This window comes from Carcharhinus amblyrhynchos, chromosome 11 (genome assembly GCF_965287045.1).
Source record: "Carcharhinus amblyrhynchos chromosome 11, sCarAmb.v2.hapA, whole genome shotgun sequence".
In the NCBI taxonomy this organism is placed as follows: Eukaryota; Metazoa; Chordata; class Chondrichthyes; order Carcharhiniformes; family Carcharhinidae; genus Carcharhinus; species Carcharhinus amblyrhynchos.
Window position 1 is genome coordinate 1696757 of NC_137334.1, and position 18551 is coordinate 1715307.

Sequence of the window (18551 nt, forward strand, 5' to 3'; positions counted from 1 at the left end):
TCCCATACAGTTAGAATCAGGTGAATTTGTAATGGACGACAAAGAGATGCAGACTAACTGAACAAATACTCTGGATCTGTCTTCAGTAAGGAGGACACAAATAACCTTCCAGAAATACTAGGGGGCACAGGGTCTAGCATGAAAAAGGAACTGAAGGAAATCCTTATTAGTCAGGAAATAGCATTGGGGAAATTGCTGGGATTAGAACCTGATAAGTTTCCAGGGCCTGATGCTCTGTATCCCAGAGTATTCAGGGGAAAGTCGCCCTAGAAATAGTGGATGCATTGATGATCATTTGTCCAGCATTCTATGGACTCTGGAAGTGTTTCAGTGAATTGGAGGGTAGCTAATGTAACCCTACTTTTTAAGAAAGGAGGGAGAGAGAAAACAGGGACTTAAAGATTGGTTAGCCTGACATTGGTGTTGAAGAAAATGCTGGAGTCAGTTATTAAGGATGTAATAACTGAGCATTTGGAAAGCAGTGATAGGATCAGTCTAAGTCAGCATGGATTCACTAAAGGGAAATTGTGCTTGACAAATCTTTAGGAATTTTTAGAAGGTATGACCAGTAGAGTAGACAAGTGGATGTCGTGTATCTGGACTTTTAAAAGGCTTTTGACAAGCTCCCCCATGAGAGATTAGTGAGCAAAATTAAAGCTCATGGTATTGGGGGTAATGTATTGAAGTGGATACCGTATTGGTTTGCAGACAGGAAGCAGAGTAGGGGAATAAACAGGTCCTTTTCAGAGTTCAGACAGTGACTAGTGGGGTACCGCAAGGTTCTGTGCTGGGACCCCAGCTATTCACAATATACATTAATGACTTAGATAAAGGAATTGAATGCAATATCTCCAGATTTGCAGACAACACTAAGCTGGGTGACAGTGTGTGTTGTAAGGAGGATGCTAAGAGGCTGCAGGATGACTTGGACAGGCTGGCTGAGTGGGCAAATATTTGGCAAATGCAATGTAATGTGGATAAATGTGAGATTATCCACATTGGTGGCAAAAACGGGAAGGAAAATTATTATCAGTTTAGGAAAAGGGGAAGTGTGATGTGACCTGCGTGTCATGCCGGAACGGTTGCTGAAGATACAGCAGGTGGTGAGGAAAGCTAATGGCATGCTGGCCTTCATAGCAAGAGGATTTGAGTATAGGAGTAAGGATGTCTTGCTGCAGTTATACAGGGCCTTGGTGAGGTTATGCCTTGAGTATTGTGTGCAGTTTTGGTCTCGTAGTCTGGGAAAGGACGTTTTTGCTATTGAGAGAGTCCAGTAAAGGTTCACCATACTGATTCCTGGAATAGCAGGTCTGACATATGAAGGGAGACTGGATTGACGAGGCTTGTACTCACTGGAATTTAGAAGAATGTGCGGAAATCTCATAGAAACATAAAATCCTGATGGGACTCGATGTGGGAAAAATGTCCCTGATGTTGGAGAAGTACAGAACTAGGGATCACAGTCTAAGCATAAAGGGTAAGCCATTCAGAACGGAGATGAGGAAGAACTTCTTCATTCAGAGTTGTGAACCTGGGGAATTCTCGAGAAAGCTGTTGAGGTCAGTTCGTTAGATTATGTTCAAGAGGGAGCTGGATGCGGCCCTTACAGCTAAAGGAATCAGTGGTATGGAGAAAGTGGGAGTGGGATACTGAAAGTGCATGATCAGCCATGATCATATTGAATGATGGTGCAGGCTGAAAGGACTGAATGGCCTACTCCTGCACTTATTTTCTATGTTTCTAAGAGGTGCTGGGGAAGCTGAAAGGCCTGAAGGTGGATTAATCACCTGGGCCAGATGGACCATATCCCAGAATTCTGAAAGAGATAGCTGATTGTGGAGCATTAGTGGTAATCTTTCAGGAATCACTAGAGTGAGGGACGTCCCAAAGAACTGGAAAATCACTAATGTAACACTCTTGTTTAAGAAGGGAGGAAGGCAAGAGATGGGAAATTACAGACTAGTTAGCCTGACAGCAGTCATTGATAAGATTTTAGAGTCAGTTATTAAGGATGAGATTTGAGTGCTTGGAAGAGGATGGTATAATAGGGCAAAGTCAGCATGGTTTTGTCAAGGGGAAGTCATGCCTGACAAATCTGAAAGGAGCAAGCAGGTTAGACAAAGGAGAGCCACTGGACGTTATCTGCTTGGATTCCTAGAAGACCTTTGACATATGCTGCATAGGAGGCCGCTGAACAAGATAAGAGCCCATGGAGTTAGAGGCAGTTGGCTGACTGGCAGAATGCAGAGAGTGGGGATGAAGGGGTCCTTTTTAGGATGGCAGCTGATGACAAATGGAGCTCCGCAGGGGTCAGCACTGGGACCACAATGTTTTAGTTTATGCATCCATGATCTAGATGAAGGAATTAAGAGCATTGTGGCTAAATCTGCAGATAATACAAAGGTAGATAGAGGGACTGGTAGTATTGAGATGGCGGCGCAGTGGCTAGCACTGCTGCCTCAGGGATCCGGACTTGATTATTGGCTTGGCTATCTGTGTGAAGTCTGTATTTCTCCCTGTGTCTGCGTGGGTTTTCTCTGGGCGCTCCGGTTTCCTCCACCAGTCCGAGAGATGTGCTAGTTAGGTGCACTGGCCGTGCTAAATTCTCCCTCTGTGTACTCGAACAGGCACCAGGATGTGACAGCTAGGGGATTTTCACAGTAACTTCTTTGTGGTGTTAATGTAAACCTCTTTGTGACACTAATAAAAAAAAACTTCATGAACTTTAAAAAAGAAGTGGGGAGGCTGCAGAAAGACTTGGATAGGTTAGGTGAGTGGACCAAGAAGTGACAAACAGAATACAAAATGGGAAAGTGTGAATTTATGCACTTTGGCAGGAAGAATAGAGGCGTAGATTACTTTCTAACTGGAGAGAGAATTCAGAAATTGGAAGTGCAAAGGGCGTCCTAGCTCAGGATTCTCGTAAGGTTAACTTGCAGGTTCAATTGTAGTTAGGAAAACAAATGCAATGTTTGAGAGGATTAGAATACAAAATACTGCTGAGGCTTGATGAGGTTCTGGTCAGATCACATTTGGAATATTGTGAGCAATTTTATCTGAGGAAGGATCTGCTGGCTTTGGAGAGTGCCCAGAGGAGGTTCAAGGGAATGATCGGGAATGAAAGCCTTGAGAACATTTGAGGACTCTAGGTCTGTACCCAATGGAGTTTAGAAGGGGGGGCGGAATCTCTGAAACTTATGGAATACTGAAAGGCCTGGATAGAGTGGATGCGGAGAAGATGTTTTCATGAGTGAGAAAGACTAGGATCCGAGGGCACAACCTCAGAGCAAAGGGATGATCTTTTAGAACTGAGATGAGGAGGAATTTCTTTAGCCAGAGAGAGGTGAATTTGTGGAATTCATTGCCACAGAAAGCTGTGGAGGCCAGTTCATTTAATGTATTTAAGACAGAAAAATAAGTCGTTGATTAGTAATGGGATCAAAGGTTATGACGAAAAGACGGTGGGAGAATGAGGTTGAGAAACGTGTCAGCCATGATCGAATGGCAGAGCAGACTCGATAGGTCGAATGGCCTAATTCTGCTCCTAGATTTTATGGTCATATACCCCTTTGACTTAATAATTCAACATAGTAATGTCAAGTTTAATTTTAAATAATATAAACAGAATAAAATATTGGTAGGTTGAAAAAATGAAGATAAAAGGCATATTGCTGATCTTATTTTTGAAAAGATGCTCAAGTGTCTACGTACAATTTTGTTGTATCATGTTGGTATGTAATCCATCAGGCCGTTTCCTCTTTTTTAGCTCTGGAGAAAAATCATATAGACTCGAAATATTAACTCTGTTTCTCTCTTTACAGGCGCTGCCAGACCCTGTTGAATTTTTCCAGCATTTTCTGTTTGTAGGTCATGGGGTCATTCTACTCTTACATTACTGACATCGAGGAAAAGTGCTGATCTAACATGATCCATAGCATTTTGGTGTTTATTTCTAGATGATTGTTACCAGTCAGTCAGAGAATGGCCAGGTGCTTCATGTGATTCCTTCCAACTCACCCGGTGTTGCACAGGTGCTGATTCCACAGGGACAGATCCTTGACGTCACAAACTCGCACGGTAAAGACACTTACTATATGTAATCTCTGTAATTTGGCATTTCACTTTGTGATTGAGTGTGTGGGTTGTCTCGTAAAGAAATAATAGAATGCTGGGGCTTAATTGTGCACTGAATGGGACAATGGGTGAAAATAACAAGATTTGTAATAGGGGAAAAGGTAGCTATTATGCAACGCAGTTTGTTTCATAAGCAATTTCTTGTTCACTCAGTAAAATAGTGTGCTCTTTAATTTTAATGAAATTTTTATTTGAAGTCGTCAGGGGTAAGTTTTTCACTCAGAGGGTGGTGAGTGAGTGGAATTGGCTGCTGTCGGTGGGGGTGGAGGTGAACTCGTTGGGGTCTTTTAAGAGACTTCTGGATGAGTACATGGGATTTGATGGGATTGAGGGTTATAGATAGGCCTGGTAGGTAGGGATATGATCAGTGCAACTTGTGGGCCGAAGGGCCTGTTTGTGCTGTAGTGCTTTATGTTCTATGTTCTCAGTCAACTACCTATATTTGCAATGTTATCCATAAAGAAACAATAAAATGTCCAATTAGAATTTCCATTGCTAATGTTTTGCCCAAACTTTGCTGGTCAACGACTATTAAACAACGTTTGTCAAATGTCACATTCTTTTTGAGGTACAAAAAGAGAGCATTGTTACCTCTTTCTGCAAGACTTTTTATATGAAACCATACCTTAAATGAAGTTTGATGGTCAATTGAAGACATTATCAGAATAGTTATTCTTAGTATTTTCAACAAGATTCATTTGTTTCAGCACCTTTTTTAGATCACAATTCTTTCAATAAATATACAAATGACTACAATGCCATAGAAATCAAATGTTGGGATTGCATGCCTGATTATTATGATTCTAATGCAATTTGCTGAGCAGAATCAAGGAGAGGACATGTAAATTTGGTCACCAAATTAAAAAAGCTAAATTTTGAAGATGGAGCCTGACAATCAGAATTCCTCTTAATAATGTTTACCTTGTTCCATCAGAATTTGCTCTGTTTATTATGCTCTGAGGATGCTGTAATGATTTAATTTCTTAAATGTTAATTTTTATTTATTGCCAGATACAATAGATGACAAGCAGCTAAGTGATGAGCTTCAGACAGTGACCGTAGCTGCAATAACAGACAACACGGGTTATGTTTTGCAACCCCCGTCTTCATTAACATTACCCAAAAAGGCCTCAGCCAGGTATGTATGAAACAAATTTTGCCAAGAAACCTAACAGAAAATTGAGTGGTATTTAGGGAAACAATGTTTTAGTTACAGGTGAGGTTCATTTCAACAAGAAAGAAAGGCAGAGAAACCAAAGCCCTTAGATGCCGAAGACGATAGAGCGTGATGAAACAAAAAAGAGGATATATGATGCCTCTTGGGTGGATTCTTCAAGCGAAAACCAGGCCAAATACGATAAGATGAGGGAGGCACAACATTTAAGAAGCATTTATATGAACACTTAAAATGTCATAGAATGCAAGGCCATTGAGAAAGTGCTGGAAAATGGAATTAAAATGGATAAGTACTTGATGGCTGGCACAGAGACAAAGGTCCTCATATTGTGCTGTGGAAACACTACCTCTGTGTAAAGGAAGTGAGAAAGAAGACTGGCAAAGAGGGAATATAATTAATGGCTGGTGGTTAACCTAAAAGGAAACCTAAAAAACATAATCTGGCATGTCAGAGGTTTACAACATGGAAACAGCCCTTCAGCCCAACTTGTCCATGCCACCCTTATTTTCAAAGCCCTGAGCTAATCCCAATTGCCTGTATTTGGCCCATATCCCTCTATACCCATTTTATCCACGTAACTGTCTAAACGCCTTTTAAAAGACAAAATTATACCCACTTCTACTACTACCTGTGGCAGCTTGTTCCAGACACTCAACACCCTCTGTAAAAAAAAATTACAGTCCTGGACACTTTTATATCTCTCCCCTCTCACCTTAAACCTATGCCCTCTAGTTTTAGACTCCCCTACCTTTGGGAAAAGATATTGACTAGCCAATCTGTGCGCCTCATTATTTTATAGACCTCTGTAAGATCATCCCTCAGACTCCCACGCTCCAGAGGATAAGTCCCAGTCTATCCAGCCTCTCCTCATTTCCTAAATCATCAAGTCCCAGTACCATCTTAGTAGATCTTTTCTGCACTCTTTTTAGTTTAATAATATCCTTTCTATAATAGGGTGACCAGAACCGTACACAGTATTCCAAGTGTCGTCTTAACAATGTTTTGTACAACTTCTTAAACACAATGCAGCTAGTAAAAGGTGGACTGGGTCTGTTAGGGATAAGGAAAGTGAAATATGCTTGGAGGGACAGGGTGAGTTTAGAATACTTAATGGGTAATAAAAAAACACAAAATGCTGGAAAAACTCAGCATGCTGTCAGGCCTGTGAAGCAGTTCGAGTACTTTTTTTTCAGGTTTCCAAACACTCACAATATTTTGCTATTGTACTTAATGGGCAATTAATATTAACGTTTATGAAGGCAGAGGATACTTACAAAATACCAGTTGGCGTGGAGGAAGTAGAAAAAATGGGTGAGATGAAAATTGAGAGATAAAGGATGTGAAACTGGAGATAGCAAAAGGATTTGCCGTATATCTCCCAATCTACCTTATGGCTACAGCCAGAGAATTGGAAAGTGATTAAACGTGACGCTCTTATTCAGTAAAGACTGGGATTTTCTCCAATACCCACAAAGGCTGATTTGGATTGGAAAAATGGTGTTGAAGCCACTGACAGGAATGATGACCTTCTCTGCTAGATAGTTGCAGCACTTTGATTTAAATTCAAATCATGGATTCCATGGTATATTGCTAAAACGTTTGATTCACCCGCCTGGCTATCAACTGAGACACTCGATGATCCAGCATGCCATTTTTAAAGGATATCCCAATACACACCTACCTAATCAGCCCATCCAGGTATTCTAAACTCACCCTGTCCCTCTAAGCATATTTCACTTTCCTTACCCTCCAACCCTCCCTTGGCACCAAGCTGGTAGCCCTTCCTGATATTGAATGCAGGAGATACGTCATGTTGTGAGGAGGAGCTTTTCATGCTTGGATATCACTGCTCAGGCAGTAGCATAAATGGATCATATTCTGGCTGGCAGGATGTGATGAGTGGTGTGCCACTGGGGCCAGTGCAGGGCTTCAACTCTTTACAATGTATATAAATGATTTGGATGAAGGGATCAATGGTTTGCCTGTGAAATCTGCAGTTGACACAAAGATAAATAGGAAAGTAAGTTGTAAAGACGACATGAGGTTATAAAAGGATATAGGTCAGTTAGGTGAGATGGTGAATGGAGTATAACGTAGGAAAATGTGAGGTTTTCCATTTTGGCAGGACAAATGAGCATATTATATAAATGGTGAGAGAGGTCAGAGCTCAGGGATGCAGAGAGATCTGAGCGTAAGTTGCCAAAGCCAGCCGCTGATGTAGCAAGTAATTGGTGAACAGGGCCCCGTGTATTAATCTATGTAACTTCCAATATATGCAAGTGTGCCACACTGCAAAAGGGTCCTGTTCTTTGTAGACTGAAAGAACATGTATACACATTGCACCTGTTTCAGTAAAACAAAACAAAGCGGTAGCCATTCGCTTGTTGATTCTTCAGGGCAGTGCCTTGACCAATGAGAGTTTGGTTTACAATGCTTGGAGTTAATTGTTCATTTAATTGTTAATTTATCTCTTCATGAGGATTTATTAGACTCCATCTGACACTACAATTCTGGTTATTCATACATAGAAAAATTGTGCAAGGGTATGCCACACAGAATCATAGAGTTTTACAGTACAGAAGAGGCCGTTCGGTTCATCGTGTCTGTACTGGCTCCTGAAAGACTTACCCAGCTAGTCCCGTTCTCCAGCCCTATTTCCCTAGCCCTCTAAATCCATCACTTTCAAATGTGTAACCAAATTTCTTTTGAAACCTGCCATGGAATTAGCCTCCATCACTCTCCCAGACAGCGCATTCAAAATCCCAACAACTCCAAGTAAAGAAGTTACTCCTCCTCTCGCTTCCAGCTCTCTTGCTTTCTATCTTGGAATTGTGACCCTTAGTCACATACCAACAGGTGAAATAGAATATTCTTCTTTGCCCTGTCAAAATTGTTCAGAATTTTGAACACCTCATTAAGGTCACCTCCTAATCGTTCCAAAGAGAATAAACCCAATTTCTCTAATGTTTCTTTGTATCTAAAATTCCTCAAACTTGATATCATTATAGTAAAAATCCTTTGCACTGTCTCTAGGGCTTTAACATCCTTCCTTAAATAAGGTGCCCATAACTCAACTCAGTACTCCAAATGTAGTCTAACCAATGATTTGTAGAGGTGTAGCATCACTTCCTTCCTTTTACACTCTATGCCTCTAAACCCTTATGATCCTGTCAGCTTTTCTAGCAACTGTTTCAATTTGCCTGGCCACCTTTAGCGAATTTTGCACTTGAACCCTGACGTCCGTCTGCTCCCATACTCACCTCAAAGTTGTACCGTTGTCTCCATGACCTCGCATTTTGCTTCAGTGAAATTCATCTGTCAGTTGTTTTTCCATTTAGCCAACTTCTCACCGTCCCTCTGAAGTCACTCAGCATCATCCTCACAATTCACTGTTCTTCCTAGCTTAGTATCATCTGCAAATTAGAGATTTTGCCCTCAACACCCATCTCTAAATCATTTGTATAAATCAGAAAAAACAAGGATCCCAACATTGATCCCTGGGGAAACACCACTTTCAACTCATCTCCAGTTTGAGAAATGCCCACCTATACTATCCTCTGTTTCCTATCTCTTGGGCAACTTCTAATCCATGCTGCCAAGAACTCATCCACCCAAAACATTTCAAATTTGTTAACCAACCTGCCATGTGGCACCATGTCAATGCTTTCTGAAAGTCCAAATATAACATCAACAGCACCACCCTTATCCACTGCTTGCATCGAAAAACTCAATAAAATTTGTCAGCCATAACTTGCCCTTGACAAAGCCATGTTGACTGTCGAATATTAGCATATTGTTCTCTAAGTGCATATTTATATTACCCTGTATTATCGCCTCCATCAGCTTTCTCATTGTTGATGTCAAGCAAACAGGTCTATAGTTTCCTAGTTTATCCTTTGCCCCTTTCACATTTGCAATCCTCCAGTTCCCAGGACTAATCTGTGTTCAGAGAGACCTGGAAAATTTCTGTCAATTGCTCTGCAATTTTTTTTCCCTTATCTCTCTCAGCTATTTAGGATGGATCCCATCCGGGCATAGCGACTTCTCTACCTGGATACCACCAGTCCTTTTAGCACCTCTTTATCTATCACTATATTGCTCAGTTGCTCAATACCCACTAGGGCCATTGTCACCATCTTCCAATTTGCTAAAACAAAGTACTCATTTAGTACTTGTCCTATACCCTCCTCTTCAGTGAGCAGTTTATCCTGCTTGTCTCTTATGGGCCCCGCTCTATCCTTCACTAATCTTTTACCATTAATATGTTTGAAGAACATTTTACTGTTTGCTTTAGCATAACTTGCCATCCTTTCCTTACTCCAGCCTTAGCCTCTCTACTGCATTTGAGATACGTTTCCTGACTTCTATTGCTATTATTATTCTGGCATGCACCATATGCACGTATGATTTGCACGTATGACTTTTTTACAATTTTTTTTACAAATTATAGATAACATGCTTTAGTAATAAGAAATTTCAAGCTGATATCATTAAAGGCAGATGATGAGTGACTTTGAAGAGACCTTCCAGGTGGTGGAACATAGAACACTACAGCACAAACAGGCCCTTCGGCCCACAAGTTGCACTGATCATATCCCTACCTACCAGGTCTATCTATAACTCTCAATCCCATTAAATCCCATGTACTCATCCAAAAGTCTCTTGAAAGACCCCAACAAGTTCACCTCCACCACCACCAATGGCAGCCGATTCCACTCATTCACCACCCTCTGAGTGAAAAACTTATCCCTTAAACCTGTGTCCTCTCATAGCGACCATTTCAGCCCTGGGAAATAGCCTCCGAGAATCCACCCTATCTATACCTCTCAACATCTTAGAAACTTCTATCAGGTCACCTCTCAACCTTCGTCTCTCCAGGGAGAAAAGACCTAGCTCCCTCAACGTATCCTCATAAGGCATGCCACCCAATCCAAGCAACATCCTTATAAATCTCCTCTGCACCGTCTCAATAGCTCCCACATCCTTCTTGTAGTGAGGCGACCAGAACTGCGCACAGTACTCCAAGTGGGGTCTGACAAGGGTCTTGTAAAGTTGCAGCATTAATTTAAAGTTGCAGCATGGTGTTGGAATGTGCTTGCTGCCTTTGGCCTTTTGGATGGTAACGGTCATGGGTTTGGGTAGTGGTATCGAAGGAGTCTTGGTGAGTTCCTGCAGTGCATCTTGTAGATGGTACACACTGTTGCCACTGTTCATTGGTGGTGGAGGGAGTGAATGTTTGTGGATAGGGTATCAATAAAGTGGATTGCTTTGTCTTGGACGCTATCAAGCTTCTTGTGCTTTGGGAACTGCACTCATTCAGGCAAGTGGCGAGTATTCCAATGGAATACTCGTCCATTGTAGATGGTAGACAGACTTTGGGGAGTCAGGCAGTGAGTCACTTGCTATGGGATTCTGAACCTCGCGCTGGCACAGTGGTTAGCACTGCTGCCTCACAGCACCAGGGTCGCAGGTTCAATTCCGGCCTCAGGTCACTGTCTGTATGGAGTTGCACATGCCCCCCATGTCTGCGTGGGTTTCCTCCAGGTGCTCCAATTTCCTCCCACGGTCCAAAGATGTGCGGGTTAGGTTGATGGGCCATTCTAAGTTGACCGTAGTGATGGGGATTAGCAGGGTAAATATGTGGGGTTATGGGGATAGGGTCAAGGTGAGATTGTGGTTGGTACAGACTTGATGGGCCGAATTACCTTCTGTACTGTAGGGATTCTATGATTAGCTCTTGTAGTCATTATATTAATATGGCCAATCCAGTTCAGTTTCTGGTAAGTGGTAACCCCCCCAGGATGTTGATAGTGGGAAATTTAATGATGATAAGGCCATTGAATTTCAAGGGGTAAGATTCTCTCTTGTTGGATATGGTCATTGCCTGGCCTTTGTGTGACATAAATGTTACTTTTCACTTGTCAGTATCACTGATGTTAAATGCAATTCACAGCAATTATGTAGAAAAATGCTTTAAATACTTTTTTTTTGTATTTCAGAATGATTGAAGACAATTTTCCTGCCCCATTGCAGCCACTGCCACACAACACCCCTGCCTGGGCTCGAAGGCTTCGGAGTTGTGAGGTTGATTAACTGCTTACATTTCTGCTTTCTTTAAGATATTGCTCCATGTGGATCTCTCTTTCATTAGCAATTGACTTTATTTTTTTGTCAGGTGCAATATATACTCTTGAGGCATTAAATAAAACTGCATTTAAGTACAAGATAAATCTTTCTAAATTTGCGTTTGTAAATTTATTCAAAACTGATCAGGAGAGCATCGATTTTTCAACAAAAGCTTTGAACCACAAGCGAAGCAAACTACAGTACAGCTACAATAAGAGCATGCATCTAAAAGGTATAGGGTAGATGTTTATGAATCAAGAAATAAACAAGTGCAAAAATTCTGAGGAAAAGTTAATATTTCTGGGGAGACCTTTTTTCCCTTTTAGATATTGACTGACCTGTGTGCATTTCCAGCAATTTCAGTTTTTATTTCTCAGGATTCATTTTAAATAACTTTTGCAAATTTATACACCAAGTGGAAAGAGGTGCATGTTGATTTTGTGCTGATACAACAGGAGGCTGTATTCCTGTCTGGTCCTCCTGGATTAACTGGTTTGGAGTACTGATCTGAGCCTCCTAAGATGTGTAAGAATGACCCAAAGTTATCTTTCTTCCCTATCCCTCACTGAAATTTAGCCTGAGATTATTGATGATGCACTTGTAATAGCTGCTCCATAACAGTTAAGAGTGTTCGGGATCTTGTACTTCAATTAAGTCACCCCTCCCTCTTCTAAACTCTTCACTGGAAATAAGCACAATTTATCCAACCTCCAATCTTTCCTTATAGTCAAGCTGCTTATTCCAGGTACCAATCCAGTAAAATTCTTCTGAACTGCTTACAAACAATAGTGACAGGTTGGTGAAATGTGCAGACAAATGGCAGATGAAATATAATGTGAAAGTGCAAAGTGATAGGAGAGAGGCAATATAGATAAAATTCTAAGAGCAGCTCAGGGATATAGAGACTTGCGGATACAAGAACTCAAGTTGTTGAATAATAGGGCAGGTTGAGAAAATACTTAAAAAGACACCTGGGTTTTCTAAATATAGGCATGGAGTTTAAAAGCAAAGACGTTATGATGAGCCTTGTAAAACACAGCTTCAACTCCTGCTGGAGTATTGTATCCAATTCTGGATGCTGCACTTTAAGAAGATTATGAAGGTTTTAGAGAGAGGGCAGGAAAGATTTAAGAGAATGATTCCAGAGATTAAAGATTTCAATTACACAACCTCATACAATACTGGAAAGGCCCTTCAACCCATCGAGTCTGCGCCAACAATAGCTACCAAGTCGCACTAATCCCATTTTCCAGCACTTATCCCGTATTCTTGAATGTTGTGATGTTTCAAGTGCTCATCTAAATACTTTTTAAAGTTGTAATGTTTAAAGCCTCCATTATCTTCCCAGGCAGTGCATTCCAGATTCCCACCATCCTCAGGATGAAAATATTTTTTCTCAAATTCCCTCTGGTCGTCCTGCCCCATAGCCTAAAACTATGCCCGCTCATGGTTGACCCTTCATCCAAGGGGTGCAGTTGCTTCCTGTGGCACAGTGGTTAGCACTGCTACCTCTCAGTGTCAGAGACCCGGGTTCCATTCTTGGCTTGGGTCACTATCTGTGTGGTGTCTGCACATTCTCTCTGGTCTGCATGGGTTTCCTCCGGGTGCTCCAGTTTCCTCCCACAGTCCGAAAGACATGCTGGTTAGGTGCATTGACCATGCCAAATTCTCCCTCTGTACCCAAACAGGCACCGGAGTATGGCGACTGGGGAATTTTCACAGTAACTCATTGCGGCATCAATGTCAGCCTATTTGTGACACTAATAAATAAACTAATCAAAACTAAACCTGTCCATACTTCTCATAATCTTATACATCTCAACCATGTTCCCCACTCCCATCCTCAGCCATCTCTAAAGAAAACGATCCAAGCCTATCCAGTCTTTCCATGTAGCTCAAATGCTCCATCCCAAGCAACACCGTGGTGTTGCAATCACATCCTTCCTATAGTGACGTGACCATGATACACGCAGTACTCTAGCTGTGGCCTAACCAACATTCTGTACAGCTCCGACATTATGTTCTTGCTCTTATACTGTATGCCATGACTGATGAAACCAGCTGTCCTGTATGCTTTCTTAACTATCCTGTTCACCTGCTGTGCCACCTTCAAGGTCTATGAATAAGTATCCCAAGACCCATTTGCATTAAGCTTTCTAGTGCCCTGCCATGCATTAAATACTCCCTTGTCTTGTTACTTCTTCCAAAGTGCATCACATCAAACGTCAGGGTTAAATACCATCTGCCACTGCTCTGCCTATCTCACCAATCCATGTATATATTCCTGTAACCCAAGACTACCTTCTTTACTAGTAACCATCCTACCCATCTTGGTGTCATCTGCAAACATGCTTATCATTCCCTGCATTATCAATTATACTATGCATGTATATAATAAACAGTAAGCGTTCCAGGACTGATTCTTGTGGTGTTCCACTGGACACTGGCCTCCAGTCACTCAACTTGCCTAGACTTGCAAAATCTCACTAACTGTCCTGTCTGGAGACAATACACATCTCTTTAAGAACATAAGAAATAGGAGCAGGAGTAGGCCAACTAGCCCTTCGAGCCTGCCCCGCCATTCAATAAGATCATGGCTGATCTGTCGTGGCTCAGTTCCACATTCCCGCCCTCTCCCCATAACCCTTAATCCCCTCTCTTATCAAAAACCCATCAACTCACATCTTAAAAATATTTAGCGAGGCAGCCTCCACCACTTCAACGGGCAGAGAATTCCAGAGATTCACCACCCTTTGAGTGAAGAAGTTCCTCCTCAACTCCATTCTAAACCGCCCCCCCCCCCCCTTTATCTTGAGGCTGTGCCCCCTAGTCCTACTGTCCTTTCTGAGCGGGAAGAGTCTCTCCACCTCTATCCTATCCATCCCATTCATCATCTTATACGTCTCAATGAAATCTCCCCTCATTCTTCTAAACTCTAACAAGTACAAGCCTAATTTATTCAGCCTCTCCTCATAGCTCAATCCCCTCAACTCCGGCATCAGCCTAGTAAACCTCCTCTGCACTCCCTCCAAGGCCAAAATATCCTTGCGTAAGTACGGCGCCCAAAACTGCACACAGTACTCCAGCTGTGGCCTCACCAATGCCCTATACAACCGCAGCAAGACCTCCCTACTTTTATATTCAATCCCCCTTGCTATGAAGGCCAGCATCCCATTCGCCTTCCTGACCACCTGCTGCACCTGCAAGCTGGGTTTTTGCGACTCATGCACAAGGACCCCGAGGTCCCTCTGCATCGTCGCCTGCTGCAGTTTTTCTCCACGTAAGTAATAGCCCTTCCTACCATTATTCCTACCAAAGTGGACCACCTCACACTTGCCAACATTAAATTCCATTTGCCATTTCCTGGCCCATTTGCCCAGCCTATCTAGATCCTTCTGTAGACTCTTCCCACCCTCCGCACAATTTGCCTTTCCACCAATCTTGGTGTCATCAGCAAATTTCGACACCCTACACTCGGTTCCCTCCTCCAGATCATCGATGTAAATGGTAAATAGCTGAGGCCCCAGCACCGACCCCTGGGGCATCCGTGCTTATCCCTCTCTCCACTCACATTGTCTGTACCTTTAAGACTTGATTAAAGCCTCACATTCCAATCATTATTCTGAATATTGAGTTTGTGTCTATATATATCCTGTTTGTGAATAGAACTCCCACTCACCTGATGAAGGAGCAGAGCTCCGAAAGCTAGTGGCATTTGCTACCAAATGAACCTGTTGGACTTTAACCTGGTGTTGTGAGACTTCTTACTCCAGTCACTTGAGCAGCCTTCTACCACACCCCTTTGAGTCCTATTACTAAGCCAGTTTCTGATTCATCTCACCAAATTTCCTTGAGTTCCTCGTGCTTCAACCTTCTCAATCAGTCAAAAGCATTGCTAAAATCATATAAACTATATCAACTGAACTTCCCTCATCCACACACTTGGTCACGTTTTCAAAAAATTCCATCAAATTTGTTAGGCATGACCTCCCTCTCAAGAAGCAATGTTGACTGTTCCTAATTAACCCACGCCTTTCCAAATGGAGATCGATTCGCTCCTTCAGAATTTTCTCAGTAGTATCCCTATCAGTGACATAATGCTCACCAGTCTGTAATTTTCTGGTTCATCTCTATCATCTTTCTTGAAAAGTGGAACCAAATTAGCCAACCTCCAGTTCTCTGGCACTTCGCACATGGCCAGAGAGCCCCTGCAGTTTCCTGCCCTGCCCCCATAGCAGCCTGGGATGCAGTTCATCCAAGCCTGGGGCTTTGTCTATGTTAAAGCCTGTCATAGGAAATGGAGAGGTATTAGAGTCTATGTCAAACTGTGCGAGTTCCTCATTGTCCCTTTTCCTGAATTCTGTACCAATGTTCTCCTTTTCCTGAGTGAAGACTGATGAGATAAAGCACCTGAAGGGCAATGATTCTTGTGGCTCAGTTAACAAAATTGAATGGAGTATTCAAGCTGTGGATTGACCAGAACACTACTTTGTCTGAAGCTGAAACTATAAAGAAATAGTGGTGATGAAAGAAGCAGAGGAAGGCAAGAAGAAAGCATAAAAATAAAAATTGTTTAAACATGTAATTGCCTAACACGCTCATCGTTTTGTTCAATATTCATATTCCAGAAAATTGGAGATTCCTTTCGTGGGTATTGTGAGAGCGAAACTGAGTTGGAAAATGTATTAACCATTCATAAACAGCAAACACAAAGTGTTTGGGGAACACGACAGTCTCCAAGCCCTGCTAAACCTGCTACCCGACTGATGTGGAAATCTCAATATGTACCGTATGATGGAATTCCATTCGTCAATGCAGGTCAGAATATGATACTTGTAGAAAATGGTTACCTTCCACTAGAGAGATATTTTGTTGGCAGTTAAGCAATAACTATATTAGTATCTTTCACATTTTTAAAAATGTCCTTGGCCCATTTCATATATCCTTGTTCACATTATTAGAGCTCTTGGTCTAACTTGGTTCATATGTCTGAACAATGGTCCTTGGCCTTTGTCAATGTTGCCATTATCCTAGGTGAGTTAAAATAGAATGTAACAGGTTATTTTTTTTTACATCTTGCATATCGGAAGCTATTTAGCTCATGGTGCTTGTGCTGGTTCTTGGAGCTATCTATTTAAAATAATTACTTTACAAATATTTGTCTGTTTCCCTGGAAAAGTTATGTATTCTGTTACCGTGAATGTTTTCAGTATGGCCATAATATTTACATTAAAAATGTTTCCTGATCTCTTCCTTCATTCATGTGGTGCTGGTTTTAGTTTTATACTTCTCATTCAACAACCAGTAAAAGAATAGTTTAATTTTTGAACCTTATCAGAACCTCTTCATTTAGAAAGGCCCTGTTGGATCTCTTTTAAACTTCGTCTGTTGTATCGGGCAGGAGAAATCCAGTTTCTAAAATCTTATAATTGAAGCTGCTCATGTTCAGCATCATTTCAGTGAATCTCTTCAGCATAGAGTCATAGAGGTTCACAGCATGGAAACAAGCCCTTCAGCCCAACTTGTCATTGCCGCCCAGTTTTTAATCACCAAGCTAGTGCTAATTGCCCACATTTGGCCCATATCCCTCTATACCCACCTTACCCATGTAACTGTCTAAATACTTCTTAAAAACATGTATACCATTTTTTCTAAAGTTAGAGTCCCTTGATACAATTTTTTAAAATTGCTACCTAAAAGGTTTAGCAAATATTGTATGCTAGCCCCCATTTATTAAACCTGGTTTTTTTTTATTTATAGCTCTACTACTCCCCAGTCAAAATTTCTGTCTGAATCCCAAAGTGTTTTTTGGTGTTTTATCCTTTTTCTAAATTCCCAAATGTATCATCAGATATAACCTGACTTTGCAGATCCCTGCCAGATGTCCTTAATTAACTTTTTAGTGACAATTTATTTTACACCATTAGTGACATTAAGCTGACTAGGTTATTGTTATTCTTTATTCCTCCTTTAATAGAGTGTTGACCTCTAATTCTGTAGCACAATTTCTACAGTCTCAAGTGTTTGAAAAATTTGCAGCCGGAGCCACTGCTAGTTCTTTCTGATTTTTCTGCAATATTTTATAATGCATGGCCTTTTTGAAAGTGATTTTCCTTCTCCTGACCTTCCCAGTTGAAATCAGGACCTAATTTTGATTATATAGTTATTGTTCTTTAGGTTACAGATCTAACTAACTGCGATAACATGCAAAATTTCAAGTGTGTTCCCCTCACAGTGCATTTAAAACCTGTGTTCAGGTCAATCAATGTTGAATTTAATTAATTTTAATTTATAATGCATTTGTGTTCATTTTTTGTGACTGCATTTTGCAGTTTGAGAAATGACCAGAATTACCATTGAAGATAATATGAATTGTTATTAGAATTAGAATGCAGTGATATCATGGTTATGATACTGGGCTAACAACCTGCTGGTTTAAATCTCATCCACGCACGTTGTGAAATTAAATTTATTAAAGTAGAAAAATAATCGTGAAATTAACTGAATTTTAGTGAACTCAGGGCAACTTATATGTAAGGGAAAGCTAGATAAGTACCTGATGAAGAAAAGAATAGAAAGCACTCAGCAGGTCTGACAATATCTGTGGAGAGAACAAACAAGTTAATGGGTGGGATTTGTACCCCCCTCCTTCCCCCTGTCCCGACGGCGTGTTTCATGGTGGCGGGAGGCGTGACGGGGTGCGTCATTGGTGGAACTGTAAGATCCTGTTGGTGTAAACGCCAGTGAGATTTTGGCAGTAGTTTTGGTTCTTTGATCAGATGGAAGGTCATAAACCTGAAAGGTTAACTGTATTTCTCTCTATTGATGTTGCCAGACCTGTTGAGCATTTCTGGTATTTTCTATTTTTATTTCAGGTTTTCAGTATCAACAGCACTTTGTTTTTGAAGGAATAGAAATAAATATTGATAAGGTGAGATGTATGTGGGGAGAAACTCATATGGAGTATTAAAACTGGCATAGGCCAGATGTACCACATGACCAAAATTCATTCTGTAATTTCTATTATTCCCTCAGTCTTATAACACATACTGTCATTCTGTAACCCTTGAGGCAATATTTTTATACTGAAGCCTTGGCAAAATGTTGCAGCTTC

The 18551-nt window shown here is 41.3% G+C and overlaps 1 protein-coding gene across 1 annotated transcript in view; it reads left to right on the plus strand.

The window, feature by feature from the left end:
* Positions 1–18551, plus strand: part of LOC145349818 (calcium-responsive transcription factor-like) — a 64860-nt gene that overhangs the window by 14136 nt on the left and 32173 nt on the right. Inside the window, exons 5-8 of the mRNA XM_080198373.1 lie at positions 3957–4077; positions 5146–5272; positions 11311–11395; positions 16066–16255. Of these exons, the coding sequence (XP_080054499.1) occupies positions 3957–4077; positions 5146–5272; positions 11311–11395; positions 16066–16255 (523 nt within the window). The remainder of the gene's footprint in view (positions 1–3956; positions 4078–5145; positions 5273–11310; positions 11396–16065; positions 16256–18551) is intronic.